Genomic DNA, 21628 nt, shown 5'->3' on the forward strand with positions numbered 1-21628 from the left:
CAAAATAGCCAACCTTTGATCTGATGACTCTTGGCATTCTCTCTGTGAGCTTTAAGAGGTAGTCACCTGAAAAGTTTTTTACTTCGCAGGTGTGCTTGAAGCTCATCGAGAGAATGCCAACAGTGTGCAAAGCAGTAATCAGAGCAAAGGGTGGTTATTTTGAAGAAACTAGAGTATAAAAAATGCTTTCAGTTATTTCACCTTTTTTTTAAGCACATAACTCCACGTGTTCATTCATAGTTTTGATGCCTTCAGTGACAATCTACAATGCAAATAGTCATGAAAATAAAGACAACGCATTGAATGAGGAGAAGGTGTGTCCAAACTTTTGACCTGTACTGTATATTAGAAAATAATCTCATGGAAATTACTATTGTCATTTGATTATGATAATAAGACATTTCAATTGTTATGACGTCAGGTTTGGGACAGGTGTGATGCTGGTATGGCCACAGTGTACAAGTCGGATGTTGCTCACATGTGCTCCAAGGATTACTTGGGGAGTTTTTGCGTTTGCTCAGACACATGAAAAATTAGAGGGAACATTGGTCCTGCATGGGGACTCACTACACTGGAAACCTATCAACATCACTGGTCATTCCGGCATCTGTGTAAGTAGCATTAATATCAGTCATATCATTATTTGCATGTGATGTGATGCCAGTCATGTTATGTGACTGATATTATGTGTAGATCAGTACATGGCACAACGTAGCAGGGTTTCCCCTTAACTGCCAAGATGGTTATAGGCGTGGTCACAATGATGCCATCGAGTAATTTGCATAATTTGCTATGATGATATGATTTTCTTTTTAAAAAAACTCAAATGTATCCATTAAAACAAATCTGTTTTTATTGATTAGTATTAAGATATTTTTTTTATCGTTTTGCCATATTTTCAATTGTTGTTGCTTTATGTACAAGGTACTTTGTTGAGATTAGGGTTGTACGGTGTACCAGTACTTATAAAGTACCGCGATACTAATCAATTGAAATTGGTACTCTACTGCCTTTGAAAAGTACCGGTACCATCCTTTTATCCGAATGCCTGCTGTGCGGCGGTGACTACACAGCCAAGGCGCATGATGTTGAGTGTGTCAAAACGCACACACAAAGGGCATACAAGCAATAACATCTTGGAGAGGAAGAATGGCAGAAAAACTCATTTTTACTGGTTAATAAAGAGGTTGCATGAAGTGCAATATGGAGGTATTTGGGCTTCAAAACTAATGGTAAAGGTGACGCTTTAAACAGGGAGGCGCCGCGCTGCAATTTCTGTTTTAAAACACGCCTCGCCGAATGTGGCAATTAGTATTACCTCCTTCGCTTCAAACTTAGGTAAACATTTAAATAATAATCATTCAGATCTGCACAAGGAGTTATAAATAGTGACAGGTAATATTGTAGTTGTTACTCCTGTCCTGCTGTTCGGCTCCGGTGCAGACCGTAATTGAGGAGCACAGGGCAGACGTTCCTTCCAGAGTGGATGTTTTCGTTGGGGGTAACACTCTTCATTTTACCCGGCAATGGGTCTGCAAAGCTCTGCTTTCGGGTCAGAATGACGAGGCCGCCGATTCATGACAATCTGATTGCTTTATTATTAGTTTTGCAGGACACAAGTGGACCGGTTCATCACTGTATTGCGTAGTTAAAGCGTTCCCTCTCTCTCTCTTTACTCGCTCACTCACTCACTGACGTCACTCAGCCAACAAGTTGCCATTCTCACTAACACACATACACTCATGAGTTAACCAGCTCCTCTGTTGTGCACATGTAGATATGTAGATGCACACACAGCTGCTTGGCTTGATGCCAAATATTAGCCGAGTTAAAACCGCCCAATCATAACATCAACTCATGCAAGTGACATGACTGAAGATTATAACAAATTGCTACAATTGGTGTTTTAGCTTTAACAAATGTGTGTTTTACTTGCTACATGGCTTATTTGTGTACATTCATCCATAGTTTTGTTTTTAGTACTTACTAATAATTATATTTTCTTAAAGCACAGACCAGGAGTGGCAACATAAACTTTCTGTTCTATTCTAACCCAATCCTTGATTATGGCAGACTATATGCAATATGGAAAATTGTAAATTGTTCTTTGAGTGCAACAAGAAAATAACAATGTTTTTAATGCATTTTAATTTATATTTTAACCTTCTAAAATCGTTCTTTGGGTGCAATAGAAAACATGTTTATTGTCGTGTTTACAGACTTTTAATGACTTTTTCAAATTAAAACAACTAGCAATTAATCTAGCATCTTTTTCTGGTGTTATTATAGAATGTACTCGTGTTTAGAGACTCCTAATTTCTGTCCCCCGATGTAACCTGACTAATAAGGCTGAAGCAAACATGACGTCACATTTGCCGCGCCCGGTTGCTCGAGTTGGACTTTCTCTTTTTAAAAGCCGCCATTGTCTTCTGTATATTTGCACATTATGTAGATAGCTGTGCGCACGGGTGTATCTGCAATATATATTGAAATCAGGTCCAAATTGCAGACATGCTAACAACGCTCCAGAGAATGGCGTGCGTGTTTTGTTTACATCCGGTTTCGGTAGCACGGTTTTCGGTGATCAAAGTATTTTTCCGGTGGTCAAGTTTTTGATACATCACTTGCCAATAGTGCATACATAATAGGCTATATATATATATGAAATTATACTGTAATAACCAGCTTATTTTTATGTTTTATGTACATGTGGTTTGGATTTGATGTCAGTTTTTTCCATGTTTACAAACACACCGTCTGTGCCTGAAATGTGATTGGCGGAGAATGAGGAAGGTTTGTTGTGTGTCCGGTGGGGAAGCAAAGACTCAAAGAGACAAAAGTGTTTTCTATTGGTAGGTAAAACCTGTAGGAATTGTGCCATTGTTTGTTATTATAAGATTGGTGATAAAAGTTAAAAATAGCGTTGGACAGAGATGTTCAATTGAGGGTTGCATTAGGCCTTATGATAGCACTGTGTTTATATGTTTGAGTGTGTTACTGTGTACATTGTTTGAGCGTTATTGGTAAAATTGTGTTATTTAGGACATTTCATAATTATTGCTCCCATTTTTTTCCTGTGCTACTAAAATTTTTCTGTGCTTCCAAATGTTTTCATTTAGTAGCATCTGCGCTCATAGTGAAAAAGTTAAGCGTACAGCCCTGCTTTTTCTAATACAAAATATACCAAGGTGGCTCCCGCATTCTTTTATTTTTCAGGAAGCGGCCCTTGATGGAAAAAGTTTTGACACCCCTGCTTGAAGATTCGACCAAAACATTCTGTTTTACTCACTAGCATTAGCTTATAGCGACAGATGCAAGTAACTTATTTTCATATCCATGGGAAAGAAGAAAGTGAGTGTAAAGGACAGTGCTGAAAAGAAATAAATGCTATTCAATACATTGAACTAAAGAAAGAAAGAGCAAGCGTGTGTGAGCTGGCTAACTTCGTGAAGCAGTTTAAGTTTACCACTGCTAGTACTCTGCACCACACTGAAGCAGAATGAAAAGAGTCGATAGCGCCACCCAAGGACGTTAAAATAATATCCAAACGGCCGACATTTCCATGAAAATGTGGAGAAGCTGCTGATGGTGTGTTATGAGGGTGAAGCAGCTCCAAGGAAAGCCTGTAGAAGTCTACTCTCCAAGTGCTGCATATTATTATAAAATTACTTCATTAAACTGCTAAAGTTGTATGTACTATATTCTATTGTTTTTGTTGTTGTACAATATTTCTTAACTAAAAAATATTTTTTCTTTTAAAAAGCATGTTACATGTTAAAAGTACCGTATACTGATTTGGGGGGACAAAAACCAATTCAACTGATTTCAATCGGTTTAAATGGGACGCTGTTTTGCAATAAGTGTTTTTCAAGTTGCGAGTAGCAAGAACTATCCATCCATCCATCCATCCATCTTCTTCCGCTTATCCGAGGTCGGGTCGCGGGGGCAGCAGCCTAAGCAGGGAAACCCAGACTTCCCTCTCCCCAGCCACTTCGTCCAGCTCCTCCCGGGGGATCCCGAGGCGTTCCCAGGCCAGCCGGGAGACATAGTCTTCCCAACGTGTCCTGGGTCTTCCCCGTGGCCTCCTACCGGTCGGACGTGCTCTAAACACCTCCCTAGGGAGGCGTTCGGGTGGCATCCTGACCAGATGCCCGAACCACCTCATCTGGCTCCTCTCGATGTGGAGAACTAATTAAACTCAAATCCTGAGGTACCCCTGTATTACAAAATATGCTGTGTTGCCAACGATAGCACTGTCTAAATTGTTATGAATTTCCCTAGCTTTTTGCCAGTTTTGTTCTGTATAACGTTCAAATTTTTTGATTTTCCTTACAAGCGATCTAAGACCAATTAAGGATTGAGGTCTCTGACCAAAATCGACAAAAGATGTGGGATTCGGGCCACTTCTTTGATGTTCACTAGCACTCAAATGATAGCATCTACGCTTAATCAAATGATTGAAGAAATCACACAAGTTAATTATAACCAAACTATTATGGGCACCAGGATCAATCTTAATCATACCAAGTAAGAAGTCACACCATTGTTCGGTTCAATCCAACCATATAGCCTTGTTCAAATGAAGTGAGAACTCACACCTAACTTTGTTTCCCTTATCTTGCCAACTGAAGAATTGCACCCGATTTCTTCTTATCAGAAGCGCTCCCAAATTATTTAAATGCATTTATAAATGGCATGACAGGAAAAATCTAATTATTGTTTTAACCCAAAGGTCATTTGGAATGATAGCAACTGTTGAATTGTACCACATTTGCCTTTAACAGAAGCATTCATACTTTACCAAACAAGGGTTTGTATGAACCAAACCAAACAACCTGTCAAGCGTTAACACTATAAAAGACTTTTCACCTGCTAATTTGACAAGGGAAAACACTGAAACTAGTTTTCACATGCATCTTGGGGGTTCTGGGCTGTCATTCCTGAAAACAAGCCCCAGTGTTATTGTAATCCTCCCGTGGGAGTCTATCACACTCATGTAACTTGTCTCTGCCGTCCCTACGAGCAAGCAGTGGCACACTGACCTCAGCCGACTGCACTATTGTTGTTGCGCTCCTGTTACACTCGCCATAAAGAGCTCGCTGCTTGCTTTGCAATCTTTGTAAGAAAACACGCTTGGTACGTTGTGTATATTTCTGTCCATGGGTTCCCATTTGCGTTGTACGCCGCTGAACTCAGCTTAACTCAAAACTAGAGCAACCACAGTTTTCATGATAAATACACATTATTTATTTACAAATAAAGTGGTTATATTAGAAATAAATACAAAATAAAAATCTGAGCAATATACTTCATGTGGTATTGCACCCATTTAGAAATGTACATCAGTAATACATTTTCAAAACCAGTAAAAGGAATATATTCCTCTGATTAAAATATTTATTTCCCAACTTTACATAGACATAAATATATTCAGTGTTTTTCTCTTCTTCTAGGATAGTTTTCTGTTTTGTTCATATAAATAATGTCTTCATTGGGAAACCGGGTGTCCATAATAACCTTTGATGTCTCTTTTAGTCCTTTTGGGCGCTTCTCTTGTTCCATCCGTTCCACTTTCCCTTTCTCACCTACAGCCGCATCCCTCCACCACCATGTCCTGGTAGTTTTTAAGGATGACCTTTTCGTATTCGTCCAGGTAAAGCAGAGAGATGGGGCTTAGGTCAGTGGGCACACAACAAGCTCTGGGGATGTTGGAGTTGACCGAGTTGACCAGCGTCTGCACAATGGCGTGATTGGTAGAATTGAGGTGGTCTGCGAGGGGGAAGGGACAATCCCCATGACAATAAAAGGCGCGGTAGCCAGGGGGCGCCACAATCCATTCATTCCAGCCCACGTCACTGAAGTCCACGTAGAGGGCGTGCCTCTTGCAACTGGCCTTGTTCTGGTGCTTCCGGCGCTGCTTGCGGACTGCCGCCTGACGCTTCTCCCGCGTGTGCAGCACAGAGTCTCCGCGGCCGTCGTGGCCATACGTCACCAGCAGGGGCCTTGCTTGAGACCACGAGTCTTGGTCTTGGTGCAGGGACCGGCTCACCCTAACGTGTCTAGTGCGACTCTGGGTGTGCTCGCTGTTCACCCCCCGGTCCTCTGGGTGGTGCACCTCCACCATGAACCCGTGGTTCTGGCCCTTCCCAGTTGTCCACTGAGACACAGCAGGGCTGACATCGAAGCTCTCCCATCGGCTCAAAGAGTCCTGGACAAGCCGAGTGTCCAGCAAGCGAACCAGAGGTTCCCCACTGTGAGTTTTAGGGCCCCCGAATATCTCATAAATGTTAATGCGATGAAAGCCTGCCGCAGTCGTGCTGTTGCTGCTGTTGCTGGGGGGAGGGATGCCCCTGACTTGATCCCTGTAGATGCGAAGCTCTGCGGAGGTGATGAGCTCCTCCTCAGGGACAGAAGTGAGGTTGAAGTAGAACTGCTGGGTGGTTTTGCCTTTCAGACTGGCCAGGGCCTCCATAGACTCTAGAAAAGACAGATCAGACAGAGTGAGATGTTGCTGTAATTAAGGAGCTCATGCTGGAGGGATTAGACATGACACGTCCTGTCTGATTTACTACTGTTAAGTTTTCACTGTGAGCTGGCAGAGCAACCCACACACTTGTAGTTTTGCACCCTTTATTTTTTGCAGGCTGCCACATTGTTAATAAAGTTGTCATGCGGGAATAACAACAATTGGCCCATAATGTCTTGTTTGAATCCATCACACTCAGAAATCCACATGTAGATGTTAGAAGATATCAAATAGGGATGCACCGAAATGCAAATTGTTGGCTGAAACCGAAACTGAGGAAACCCAAGACCGAAAACTGAACTACACCAAAATAAATTATGGCAATACTACTATCCTTATTAGATATGTCCTGATATTTGTCTTTCTTAATTAATCGGCTGATAAGCTGCCGAATCCAGTCAATCCTTACCATAGATTTGTCCTAGTATTTACATACTAAACATTGTACTCACGTGAAAGATTCCTTCAAAGGGGTTGCATGCTCAGGGAGATACAATTACTGTATTAAACCTTTAAGGTACTAATCCTCACCACCATGGCAGAAAATAACAAAGTTTCTTTCAAGTACTATTATCAATGGAGCTAACCGCTAAAGCTTTAATGGAAAGTAGGGGTGATCGATCCAGATGATACTACCATCGATACCTGGTATAGCACCAGTAAAAAACGATACTAGATAAATTAGAAAGAAAAAAAATTCTTGTTCTTATTATTACACAAAATGGTTAAGTTATTGTTTACAAACTCAGGAAGTAAGTTTCTGGGTAGAGGAAGGCTTTCAGGGCAAAACCAAAATGATTTAAATGGGAGCCAAGAGTAGTTTTTTCTCTTCAAGTTATTATGTACTAGCCACTTTATTTTGTTCAAAAACTTGTTTGTAGCATTTAACATCACACATTTAATATATCATCTGACAACAAATTCTTCCAAATTCTACAATTGATTAGATAAGCTTTTAAAAAAACGAACGTCTTCGCAGATGATTCCCTCTTGATATTTTCAACATTGCACATTTGGCAGATGGCTGTCCACAAGTCTTTCTTGTATAAATTGAAGTATGTCCACACCACTGACCTGTTGACTATTTTCACAGGCACAGACAATTTTTGGCCAAAAGCTTAAAATGCACATTTAAGCCACTTTCGGTGGCTGAAAATGGCCAGACTTTCATTTTACTTGAGTTTGTTAAATTTTTTCACGTCATTTTTTGGAAAAATTGTACTTAGAGTAGTTTTTATGTAACATACTTTTTTACTTGTATCTAAGTATTTTTGTGAAGGAGAAATGCTACTTGTACTCCATTACATTAAGTTTCCTTGAGACAGCTACATTTATTCATACTAGTATTATATTTATTCATTATCCCAGGGTTTCCCCTAAACTGCCAAGATCCTGTGGCGGTGGGGGCGTGGTCACAGTGATGTCATAGAGTTATTTGCATAATTTGCTATGATGAGATGATTTTCTTTTTAAAGGCTAAAAAAATGCATACATATATTCAAAACAAATCTGTTATTAATTAGTCTTAAAAAAATGTTATCGTTTTGCCATATTTTCAATTGTTGCTGCTTTTTGTACAATGTACTTTGTTGAGATTTTTTTCAAGTGTTTACAGATTTTTTATGACTTTTTTAAAAATAAAAATAAAAACTTGCAACAAATTTAGCATCTTCTTATTATACAATGTAGTCTTGTTTAGAGACTGTACTTCTGTTTATAGACTCTGCCATTGCAACAACACATCATCCATCCATCCATCTTCTTCCGCTTACCCGAGGTCGGGTCGCGGGGGCAGCAACCTAAGCAGGGAAGCCCAGACTTCCCTCTCCCCAGCCACTTCGTCCAGCTCTTCCCGGGGGATCCCGAGGCATTCCCAGCTGGGAGACATAGTCTTCCCAACGTGTCCTGGGTCTTCCCCGTGACCTTCCACCGTTTGGACGTGCCCTAAACATCTCCCTAGGGAGGCGTTCGGGTGGCATCCTGACCAGATGCCCGAACCACCTCATCTGGCTCCTCTCGATGTGGAGGAGCAGCGGCTTTACTTTGAGCTCCCCCCGGATGACAGAGCTTCTCACCCTATCTCTAAGGGAGAGACCCGCCACCCGGCAGAGGAAACTCATTTCGGCCGCTTGTACCCGTGATCTTGTCCTTTCGGTCATAACCCAAAGCTCATGACCATAGGTGAGGATGGGAACGTAGATCGACCGGTAAATTGAGAGCTTTGCCTTCCGGCTCAGCTCCTTCTTCACCACAACAGATCGATACAGCGTCCGGATTACTGAAGACCCCGCACCGATCCGCCTGTCGATCTCACGATCCACTCTTCCCTCCCTCGTGAACAAGACTCCGAGGTACTTGAACTCCTCCACTTGGGGCAGGGTCTCCTCTGCAACCCGGAGATGGCACTGCACCCTTTTCCGGGCGAGAACCATGGACTCAAACTTGGAGGTGCTGATTCTCATCCCAGTCGCTTCACACTCAGCTGCGAACCGATCCAGTGAGAGCTGAAGATCCTGGCCAGATGAAGCCATCAGGACCACATCATCTGCAAAAAGCAGAGACCTAATCCTGCAGCCACCAAACCAGATCCCCTCGACGCCCTGACTGCGCCTAGAAATTCTGTCCATAAAGGTTATGAACAGAATCGGTGACAAAAGGCAGCCTGCATGCACATGCATCATCCACATCATATAGTTTCCCTCACTGGAAACGTGTCCGACTTACTGCCGGCAATGCGGACCAAGCTCTGACACTGATCATACAGGGAGCGGACCACCACAATCAGACAGTCCGATACCCCATACTCTCTAAGCACTCCCCATAGGACTTCCCGAGGGACACGGTCGAATGCCTTCTCCGAGTCCACAAAGCACATGTAGACTGGTTGGGCAAACTCCCATGCACCCTCAAGGACCAAGGACAACACATCATTAGTAGAGTAAAACTAACCTGTCTCATAACGGTCTAAACCCAGCTCACATTCCCTATTAGCTGCAGCGAGCATGATGTCACACTTGAACTTTCTCTTCTTTAAAGCCGCCTCTATCCTCTTTATATTTGCACATGTCGTAGAGCGTTGTTCATGGGTATATCTAATGAAGTCCACATCGCAGACATGCTGACAAGGCTCCAGACAATGGCGTGCATCTTGTTTCACTGTTTTCGATTAATTAAATATTTTTTTCAGTGGTCGAGTTTTTGGTCCATCACTTGCACATGCGCAAATATATATATATATATATAAATCGATATATATATAAATATATATATGTATACATATATATATATATATATATATATATATATATATATATATATATATATATATATATATATATATATATATATATATATATATATACAGTATATATATATATATCCATATATATATATATATATATATATATATATATATATATATATATATATATATATATATATATATATATATATATATATATATATAAGTCGATATATATAGCCTACTTGTGCACTATTGACAACTGAAAATTAGGCCCCCCCCCCAAATAAAGTTAGAGTTAAGTTAAAGTACTAATGATAGTCACACACACACTAAGTGTGGCGAAATTATTCTCTGCATTTAACCCATCACCCATGATCACCCCTAGGGAGGTGAGGGGAGCAGTGAGCAGCAGCGGTGGCCACGCCTGGGAATGATTTTGGTGATGTAACCCCCAATTCCAACACTTGATGCTGAGTGTCAAGCAGGGAGGTAATGGGTCCCATATTTATAGTCTTTGGTATGACTCGGCCGGGGTTTGAACTCACAACCTACCGATCTCAGGGCGGACCAAACTTTGATCACCGAAACAGCCCTGCCAAAACTGGCTGTTGTGATGACGTAACCAATACGCACGCGATTGTCTGGAGCGGAGGCATCATATTTGTGATTTAATATGGTGTTTTTTAACCATAGGGCCAGGGGTGCAAGTCTTGACAATATCAAACAAACAGAAGTTTGTAACTAAAGTCATAGAGAAATATTAATTAAGTGTTGACGCTGTATTTTCATTTGCACTTTAATTTTATTGACAATTTATTGAAGAAACATATTTATTATTGATTTATTTGTATTTTATTTTAGCACAACATAACTGTATGTACATTTATTTTTGTTCAGTTATTTGAGTCCTTTCTTACGGAGTATATTTGGTTAGTACTTATTTTTCTAATCAGCCTGACCTACTGTAAGCCTGGGTTTATGTGTTATATTAATTCATCATCTTTGTGATTAAGGCATGGTTTTATATCATTTGACAATGTTGTAAACGGTAAGTAGGTTAGATGTAATTATCAATCAAGAGTAAGATGACTAATCATTTGAGTGGGGCCCATGGGCCCGTCTGTAGTGGTAATGTTGGGCCCCGAGATCAAAAATGTTAAGAACCCCTGCTTTAATATAGCCGAGATATATTTGCAGACAGCAATTTGCAAAATGTGCAATGTGCAACTATTAAGAGGACAGTGGCAGCTTTTAAAAAGAGAAAATGCAACTGGAGCAGCAAGTGTAACGTCTATGAGGCTCGCTGCAGCTCTTGCTGTTTGTCCCGGACATCGAGCGACAGAAGTAAAAGAGTCTCCAGACTCGATTAGTCTCCAAAAAACTACAAAAAGATAATAGATTTGTTTCTAATCATTGTTAATAAGAACACGCCTTAATAAAGAACAGGTCACTAAAATAATTGGAGAAGTATTGACAAATCCTCAACAAAATACATTGTATAATAAGCAGAAACAATTGAAAAACAGAGTAAAACAATATAAGACATAAAACATGTTAATACTAATTAATACCACAGTTGTTTTTGAATGTATTTGTAACTTGTTTTAGCCTCTTTTTTTTAAATAAATATGCATCATTGCAAAGTATATGATGGCATCATATTGACCACACCCTCCCAGCCACACCAGCACCGCCACAGGTATGTTGACAATCTAGGGCAGGGGTCACCAACGCGGTGCCCGCGGGCACCAGGTAGCCCGTAAGGACCAGATGAGTAGCCCGCTGGCCTGTTCTAAAAATAGCTCAAATAGCAGCACTTACCAGTGAGCTGCCTCTATTTTTTAAATTGTATTTATTTACTAGCAAGCTGGTCTCGCTTTGCCCGACATTTTTAATTCTAAGAGAGACAAAACTCAAATAGAATTTGAAAATCCAAGAAAATATTTTAATGACTTGGTCTTCACTTGTTTAAATAAGTTCATTAATTGTTTTACTTTGCTTCTTATAACTTTCAGAAAGACAATTTTAGAGAAAAAATACAACCTTAAAAATGATTTTAGGATTTTTAAACACATATACCTTTTTACCTTTTAAATTCCTTCCTCTTCTTTCCTGACAATTTAAATCAATGTTCAAGTAAATTAATTTTTTTTATTGTAAAGAATAATAAATACATTTTAATTTAATTCTTCATTTTAGCTTCTGTTTTTTCGACGAAGAATATTTGTGAAATATTTCTTCAAACTTATTATGATTAAAATTCAAAAAAATTATTCTGGCAAATCTAGAAAATCTGTAGAATCAAATTTAAATCTTATTTCAAAGTCTTTTGAATTTCTTTTAAAAATTTTGTTCTGGAAAATCTAGAAGAAATAATGATTTGTCTTTGTTAGAAATATAGCTTGGTCCAATTTGTTATATATTCTAACAGAGTGTAGATTGGATTTTAACCTATTTAAAACATGTCATCAAAATTCTAAAATTAATCTTAATCAGGAAAAATTACTAATGATGTTCCATAAATTATTTTTTTAATTTTTTCAAAAAGATTCGAATTAGCTAGTTTTTCTCTTCTTTTTTTCGGTAGAATTTTGAATTTTAAAGAGTCGAAATTGAAGATAAACTATGTTTCAAAATTTAATTGTCATTTGTTTTGTGTTTTCTCCTCTTTTAAACCGTTGAATTAAGTGTAAATATCATTAATTATTAATAATAACATAGAGTTAAAGGTAAATTGAGCAAATTGGCTATTTCTGGCAATTTATTTAAGTGTGTATCAAACTGGTAGCCCTTCGCATTATTCAGTACCCAAGAAGTAGCTCTTGGTTTCAAAAAGGTTGGTGACCCCTGATCTAGGGGATACCCTGCATGCACATGCATCATCCACATCATATAGTCTTAACTAATAACTGTCAGTAGACTCTGTATGGGAGCGCTAAAAACTACAACAAGGCTGACGGGGAGAAGACGCGGTCGAAGTGGATCCCCGTAAATAAGACCGCCCACAAGACGGCGTATCCTGAAGAGACGGTCAGAAAGCACCTTGAAGATAATCTGTAAAACATAATCCATGCAACATTTTTTACCGCAGAACCACCATTACATGTTATGTAGACCGCAAGGAAGTGTTTTAAATGTAGTAAAAAAAAAAATCATAATATGACCCCTTTAAGTCATATTACTTTAAAATAATGGTTCTCTTTTTTTGACTATTCTACCCACTTCTGAATCTGACACAAATTAAAAACTGGTATTTTTTCCTGAGAGTTGTGAGTTGTTCTGTGAAAGTGTCTTTAAATGCCACATTAGGACTATCCTCAGGCCTTTTGAAAAACACACAGCCTATACGTTTAGAGTACACTCAGTGTACTTCTCTCATCTGTGTCTAAGTGACACAAATTATAGTTTAGCAAGATGCAATTTTCTGTGCTGCAGTCCCACTTTGAACTCTTACTCAGGAAGGTGAGCGGCGATGCTCACAATTGCTGATCTGCTGTACAAATTTTGAAAGGTGCATTCTTTTTAAAAGGAGCCATTTGCAAAATTTTACCAGCCCATTCTAAAGCTCCCACCAGAGGCACAAAGACATCAATTAGGCATATCGCTCCCTATTTGATGTGGGAAAGCCCCCCATCCCACCCCCTCATCTCCTCTTCTCTCCAATCCGCCTCGCTTTTCTTTTTCCCCCTCAACTCAAATCCTCGTCCTGCTCTGTTCCCCACATCCCAAATCCTCTTTTCTCCGTCTCGCTCATCGTCACGCCGTCTTTAGTCCTTCCCTACGTCATCGGTGCTGCACTCACACTCCCTCCTGGTCTCTTCATCCTCAGAGTGAGCTTAACAAGTCGGGGCTTGTCAAAAACCTATGAACCATAGATTGTGAGTAACAACATTCCTAATTTACTTTTGTGCTGTGTGCAAAAACGGGGCATAAAAAAAAAGATGGCACGATGTGTAGGTTTATTTGTCGTAGCGCTGTCTCACTGAGGTCACTTCCTGTTTAGTGGCATGCTATTTGGCGCTTGTTTTTACTCTTGATTGCAGCGAAGCACTTTTCAAAGCCAAAGTCATTATCGTAAGCAGATGTGTCGAGTGATCTGTTTGCTTGCTCGAGTCTTTAGAGATGAGCATACTAAGTGGTTTCACAATGCATAAGTTCAAAATACGAGACTGGTGGCCTTATAGGGGACCTATAATGATTTTACTCTTTTCTGATTTATAAATGTTGTTACAAGGTTGGATACTTGTGTTCAACAATGTCAAAGAGTCAAATCATAAGGTCCGTGCATTTGGGCATGAGCTCGCATGCAGCTTTGGATGTCTTTGACCGCTGTTTTGGAGTATTTTTTCCAACAATTGCTACAGTGTGACATCATAGTGAGGTGGACGTACTTATTTGGACATTAAGTACAGTGGAACATTGTTTTACAAGCTTCTAATTGTACAAACTTCTTGATTTCTGAACCACAGACCGAATAAAAATATGCTTTGGTGCTTGAATCTTGTCTCAGTATACAAACCATCTGTGTGCCACGCAGCACAGCGATTGTGGGTGGGATGATCTCTGGTGCTCATTCAGTTAGCAGAGCACAATGCTGCTGTTAGCTACTATGCTACTTTGTGTGCCGTTTAAGTGTTTTTTTTTTAGCTTTTTTAAATGGATGGATGGATGGACGGACATTTGTAGTTTTTCTTGCTCAATATAAGTCCAAAGAAAGCAACGGACAAGCGACGTGTGATTTGAAACTTTGAGGAAATATTCACAGTGTTGTCGACACTGCCTTCCTTGTGTCTCCGTCCCTTATGCTGCACACATTGAAGATTAACCAGATTTTTTTTTATTAATCCAAATTACTGTAGTGACCTGGTTGTTAAATTAAGAAGGAGTTTTGTGATTTCAAATTGTGAGTGCACCACAGCGCTAGTGTGAGTGTGTGTGTGTGTGTGTTGACAGGGTGGCTGTAAATGAGGACAGTTCAGCTAGTGTTTTTTTTTTTTACTTTGTTATTAAATAGAAAGTTGATCCATCACCCTGATATGTATGTTTGATATTAGAGCTGCAACTAACGATTATTTTGATAGTCGGTTAGTCAACGATAATCTGAACAATCAGTCGATTAGTTGGATAATAAAGTGTACACATTTAATGGCTCTAATTTTTTTAACCAACTTTTAAATGCAGCTTTAATTATTTTAGGCATGTGCTTACTAACAACAACTAATTTCTTCATAAATATTTATTTTTTACTGCAAATGTGCTGCTTATTCACATGTTACAAACATTTAAATTAAAATGTTGTGCATTTAAAAGACAATTGAAAAGAAAAGAAATTGCTAAAAAACAAAAAAAACAATTAACATTGTTTATGTATTAAAAAAACAGTTAAAATTGCAGGAATGAAAACAAACAAACAAAATCTAACTTCCTCAAAAAGAAAAGCATTTTGTGATGTTTAAAAAGCTGGTTGTAAATTATGTTGATCGAGAGGGGGAGTGACGTTCATATGTTGTCAATGTCAGTGTTTTATCGGTCATAGTTAATATTGTAAATCCCAGTAACCACCAGACCACCCGTTTTTTAAGGTGGTCTGTCATAACGTTTTTAGCATTCAATCAGACATTATTGTGAGGTTTTGTATTAGTGTTCCAAAAAATCAGATATACCGGCCCCCAGACATCGTTTTTTCTCTAAATTTGGCCCCACAAGTCAAAATAATTGCCCAGGCCTGCAGTACTGTGTAGAGCTTTATATTGTGTTCAAAGTGTACACACTTTTACTGAAATATGGACTTTTCTGTCGAGGCTGGAACCAATTATAAACGTTTACAGAGTTTCTAATGGAGAAATTTGCTTCAATATACAAACTATTGAGATTGGCTCCAGTGACCCCGATAGGGACAAGCGGTAGAAAATGGATGGGTTAGGGTTAGACGAATGGATGGATGGATCAATTGGCGAACCTTGTCCAAGAACCAATCTAGTTCAAGCTTCCACCTACAAGCTATAGGATAGACAAAGGAGCTCCTCCCCATCTGGTTCAGGCTGTGAGAATGTTATGGCTTCTGCCTACAGCCTCGCATGTTATTCATTCTCATCTAATGCCCTCCCAACTGCTCTGGTGTCTATACAATAAATACTTCCATGTTTATTTGGATTTACGACATATTCACAAGGGACTGTTTTGTCAACATGGACCGGTGCGAAATTGGATTTGCCGCTCAACTACGAGGGAAAAAGAGGCCAACATTACGACTTTATTAAGGTAAACACAGAAGGTAGGGAACAGTATTATCTTCATCTAATCGTGACATGCCTGTAGTGACAAATATTCTGGTTAAAGCAGCTTTTTATGCTGGGGAGGTGTACCTAATGCTGTGATCGATGCATATATATAATGTATAATGTTTATTAATTTTTTTTTCTACTATGATATATTTTCATTTACATTTTTCAAAAGATAAATCATGATACAGTTGGGGAGAGCAAGGTATCTAGGATTTCCATTGCAATCTCAAGAAAACGCCTCCATAAACATCTCGCAGTCCAACGCAAAAAGTAAGTTATAAATGTAACGGTGGAGCAGAGATTATGCAAAATTTACACCAAAGCATATCCAATACATATTATCTAGATGATATGTGTCAAACTCAAGGCCTGGGGGCCACAAATGGCCCGCCACATCATTTTAAGTGGCTCACGATTGCTTAGAAATGTTGTGCCTCAAAAAGGCATTTCATCTTTAATGATACATGTATTTAAATTTTGACAGAAAAAAGATGCAAAACATGCAAATGGAGTTTTGATATTATTTGATGCAACAAACTAATCCAACCAGTTATGCCATTAAAACCATTTTCAAATGTTAATTCTACACTAGCTGAATTTAAAGGGCCTGTTGGTGTGAACAACGGTCACTCACCCTGTCTCTTCAACACGTACGAGCAGGGAAACGCATAAACAGTCCAGGAGAAGCAACAAACAATTTGCAGTTATGTTGTTATGATAGAATAGACATTCAATGACAGCTAATGCTAGCTATCCAAATCACTATCATTATCTAACAACACCCAAAGCTAATGCGCATGCATGTGTTACGTACGTACGTAATTACGTCATTATGTCCTGGAAGCCGTAAGAGGGCGGGATATGCTGTGTAAAATACATTGAAAAGTTAGCGCCCTCTAGACATCCGTGTTACTGTAAATGTTGCAAACAGCCCCTTTATTTATCTGCTTGTCACTTTGCAAGTTTTCCATCAGTTTGAGGGCAAACAGGTCAGGCTTGTCCCTGACAGTTTGGTTATGTTTTAGTTTTTCCTCTGTGTTTGTCTTTGTTTCCTGTCAGCGCTCTTATTTTGGTTGTTTCCCGCTTTTCTCCCTGAGTGCTGTTTTCCCTCAGCTGTGGCTGATTGGCACCTGGCCACACCTGGTGTCAATCAGCCAGCTGCTATTTAAACCTGCCTTGCCATCCAGTCTGTGCTGGAGTATTGTCGATGTGATTGTCGTTGTCGCTAATGATTGTCGATGTCATAACTGCCTGTCCTTGTCGCTGTCGTCATAGCGGTAAGCTGTTCCTTATAGCTATTTACAGTTTGCTTTCTCCTAGCTCCTTGTTTCGTGTTATACTGTTAGCCATTAGTTGTTTCCAGTTTTTCTGTTTGCTGGTTCCTGTTTTCAGTTTGGCTATTCCTAGTTCCTGGTTTGTGCTTTTTTCTTTATTTTATGGACATTAAATCATGTTTTCCTGCACCAAGCCTGCCTTCTCTGCATCTTGGGGTTCGTCACCAACAACCCGTGACAAAACAATGATAATGATAAAATAAAGGGGCAATTGTGTAACAATATCATGAAGCGAGCTACTGTACGATGAAAACGAGTTTGACGCCCCTGGTTTAGGCCACAAAGAAGCTCGTTAAATGTAGATGAAAATCATCATAGGTCCCCAGTCAGGCTTATTTTGCAATGTGTCACAGTCCCCACCGGGTCTCATCGCTCTCATCCTCTGGAGAGCAGTCCCTCAAGCGCCCCTCAGACTCACCCACGATGGAAACTGAATATTTAAATACATCAACGCCGTACCTTTCTAAATAATTTTTTTTAGACCTTTAACATTGAAACTGTAGCTGCCAATATGATGTGCAGTGCTGTTTTCAAATCACCTTAAGTCTTGAACGATGTAAAGTATTTCAATGGTTGGAATCTGCGCTTTTGGGTGGTATACGAGTTTTTACAGCCATTTACGTCACAGCAGCTCCAGGCAGAGGAGGCACCAAGCAGTGTGGGCGGGGTTTGTTTACAGAACAGCAAGCCTGAAACACAGTGGTCAGGGGACAGACGTGGATGCAGATTTTTGCAACAAAAGTAATATTGTATCTGATTGTATGTGTTTTTTACCCTTCGCATTCATATTCCACACGGTTTGTTGCATTTTGCTTGTTTGTAAAATATGTCGATGGAAGTGGAGGTCTGAGAAGTAAAAGAGGAGCGCTGTTCATATGTTCTTAATATTCAGTGTTTTATTGTTCATAGTTATCATGTATTGGGTGTCTCATTCAGTAAAAAAAAAAAAAAAATCAGTTTTTTGAGGTGGTCTGTCATAATGCTTTTAGCATACAAGCACACATACTGTACAGCAGATTTTTACAACTATTATATACATATTTATTTATTTATTTTTTCAGATAATTTTGTATTTATTTGTATTCTTATCTTCTCTGATTTGTAACCATTCTTAATCAATTCCGAAAAATCTACTTTTTTTTTTTCAATCTGTCCTGTCCAACCACTCAGGCAAATGAAATTGTTGATGTAGATGCCCATATCCTAGATTCATATCAGATTTACTTTAGAAAAGAGGTGTTGGATACTTATCTTGTTGCCTTATAATTAGTTGACTTTATTAAATGTTTGGGAAGCATTTTATTAAACAAAACACGTTTAGTAACACTTTAGTATGGGGAACATATTCTAAGTAACATAGACTTAATTTAGAGTTATTGGGACATATATAAGTGTTAGGGTTACTAATAAGCAATAATTCTGAGGTTATTGAGGGAAGACTCTTAGTTAATGGCTTACTGGTTGTATAATAAGGCCATGCAGAATAAGGCATTAATAAGCACTTAATAATGACTAAGAGCCAACATGTTACTAATTTGCATGTTAATAAGCAACTAATTAATGGTGAATATGTTCCCCATACTTAAGTGTTACCACAAGTTTTTTTTAAAGTAATATTGATGAATTGATCAGAGCTGTTTATCTATTTTATGGAGGGCTGTAGTTAATCATAGATCCAATTTTATTAAAAAAAGTATAGATTTTGAATCGTGAATCTATTCTGAATCAAATCGTTACCCCCAAGAATCATATAAAATCGAGTGGTGCCCAAAGATTCTCAGCCCTATTAAAGTTGCATATTTCATACACACATTTCATACACTGGCCGCCCACAACAACATTTTTTTCTCTCAACGTGGCTCCCGGGTCAAAATAATTGCCCAGGTCTGGAGGAGTACTCATAAAAGTCCAATTATTTTAGCACACCAACAAGGCAAATAGAATAGGAATAATTCAGTGTGGTGGCGTTTTTGGGGGTATTTCAAGGTAGCACCGATCGTTTTGCGCTTAATTCAAGCCACAGAATCAAAAAACAATCAGCACGTTGTCTCGCTGTGACACGCACTGGAACATAAGTAACAGCCAATCAGGTATAGTGCCTGACACCATGACTTAATTTCCCATCAATGCATGTAGTGTGTCACTGAAGTAACAGAGGTCACCTGCACAAAGCCTCGCCGCCCTTTTATCCCGCTCCTGCGGTGCGTGTCTGGAAAAACTGTTTTCAGAGCCACCGAAAACACCATCAATTATTAAGTAACAAATTCACCCTGGGGATCCCATGGCCACTTGGAGGCTTTTGATGGCAGTTGTGCCAGGCTAATGTTTGCCTAAGGCTTGCATCACGCAGGCACAGAAGGCCTCGTCCCTCCAAAACATACATTAACGTGGCAAATAAATGAAGGCGCGTGTCACCTGCGAATGACTAACGCGCCGTAAAACAACCGAGGCTCTGCTGACAACCTGAGTCATGTTTAAGTACATGTTTGGGGCTGTCTGAGGGAGCCCAGGAGCGCTGCGGCTGACAGGTAAAGGTATGCCTCTAATACGTACCTTCGTGGGGAAAGCTTCTAATCGTGTTGGCCTTGCTGGCCGCCCTCTCGGCGTGTTTCCCCATGCTCTTGGGCCTCCTGGTGCTATGGTCGCCGTTTGCAGAGTGCATGCGGTAGAGGTCCACCATGTATTGCGGCACCACGGCGTGCTTGCCCGGCGCCGGCTTGCGCTTGAGTCCGAACATGCTGAGGAGTCGCAGCTCGAACTCGTTGAGGAAGCTTTCCGACTGCTGCGGGCTCTGCCTCCCCGAGTCGCTGTACTTCCGCCGGCCCACCTCAGGGATGAGCCCCGTCGCACCTTCCATCAACACCTCAGCCAGCAGCAGAACCATGAGAGAGCTGACCACGGCGACCATGATCAGTCAGTCCCTGAGGAAGGAGAAAGCGGGGTCCTGTCAATACTATCGAGGAGGGAAGACACCTCTTTGCTTTGAAAGAACAACGAAAAAAATGAAGGGTGAGGGGGTTGGGAATTAACTCTAGCAGAACATTGATCTGGGATAAACATGGAGCAGGTCCATAAAATGAAAGTGGGGACAGGAAGGGACAAATCAAAAGAAGGTTGCGGGCGAAACTGAAGTCTACAATTAGAAATAAGTGATACAGCGAAGGAATGCGGCAGCCCTGGAGATCAGAGGAGGCATGAAAGAGTGCTGTCAGGGGGAAAAGAAGAAGAGGCGAGGAGAGGCCGCCAGCCGGTGCTACAAGTGTCAATTTGCGGAGGCTTTGACGCTGTGTATAATCATAAGGGATAGGGTTACTTCAAGAGGCTTGCAGGTGTTAGATCTGACGTGAGCACCAAGGCCAGATGTAGACAACACATCCACGACTAAAAAAACACACACTGCCTCCACAAAGCATGACAATGGTATTCAAACAAGACATGCATTAAGAAGTGCTTGTAAAGTCACATAATTAGTTGACTTTATAAGAGCTCACCTTGGTCCGTTCGTCGTTCCACCTTTGCGCTCCGATAAAGTCCACATGAATTTGCATTAAATCCGCGCTGCTTCTCCGCGGAGGACCACAGCCAGCCAGCCCGTTCCCCTCAGCCGTCCACTCGGGCTCATACTGTCACCGCAGCCCCGCCAGCCAGGCTGCACACTGCGCGCTCGCTCCTCTTTCGCACACTTTTTTTTACGCGCGCAGAGAGGAAAAAAAAAGAAAAAAAAAGTTCTCTCGGTAACTTTTTTTTCTACCAGGCTTGTATGCGCTGGAGGGAGCGAGCGAAGTATAAAGAGTCTCGATGGAACAGCTTCCCCCGGCAAAAAAATGGGGAATTAGAGAATAGAAATGTAAAAAGGAGCGGCGGGGCTGCGTCGTGCGTCTCCGCCGTGCGCCACCGTCCGAGTGCTGCGTTTGATTGGCGCCTTCGCCTGCGCGAGCGGCTCTTTTTGTCGTCGGGTGATGTCACCGAGGGGCTGTCAATCATTCGGCCGACCATTAAAAGCACCTCCCGCGGACTTCCACCTCTCCTAGTCCCTCCTCCACTCCACCACAGCTTTTTGGGTTGTTGTTTTTTTTCTCGTATAAAATAAGCACACGTTCCACTTCTTTTTTTTTTTTTTAGGGGGGGGGGGGGGGTCAGATTTCCCTGTAGGAACAACGAACAACGAATAACACCTCAAGGAATCACAATTAGGACTGCACATCATCATGTATGCCTTTTTTTTTTTTTTTTTTACTGA

The 21628-nt window shown here is 40.4% G+C and overlaps 1 protein-coding gene across 1 annotated transcript; it reads right to left on the reverse strand.

Moving 5' to 3' along the window:
* Window positions 1–5269: 5269 nt before the first annotated feature.
* Window positions 5270–21288, reverse strand: bmp2b (bone morphogenetic protein 2b). The gene is made up of 3 exons (XM_062043580.1): window positions 20880–21288; window positions 19942–20309; window positions 5270–6477 (listed from the first exon to the last, which is right to left on the reverse strand). Exons 2-3 carry the CDS (start codon window positions 20294–20296, stop codon window positions 5582–5584), a joined length of 1251 nt encoding a protein of 416 aa, XP_061899564.1. The 5' UTR covers window positions 20297–20309; window positions 20880–21288; the 3' UTR covers window positions 5270–5581.
* Between the last annotated feature and the right edge of the window lie 340 nt (window positions 21289–21628).

This window comes from Entelurus aequoreus, linkage group LG04, assembly GCF_033978785.1.
Source record: "Entelurus aequoreus isolate RoL-2023_Sb linkage group LG04, RoL_Eaeq_v1.1, whole genome shotgun sequence".
In the NCBI taxonomy this organism is placed as follows: domain Eukaryota; kingdom Metazoa; phylum Chordata; class Actinopteri; order Syngnathiformes; family Syngnathidae; genus Entelurus; species Entelurus aequoreus.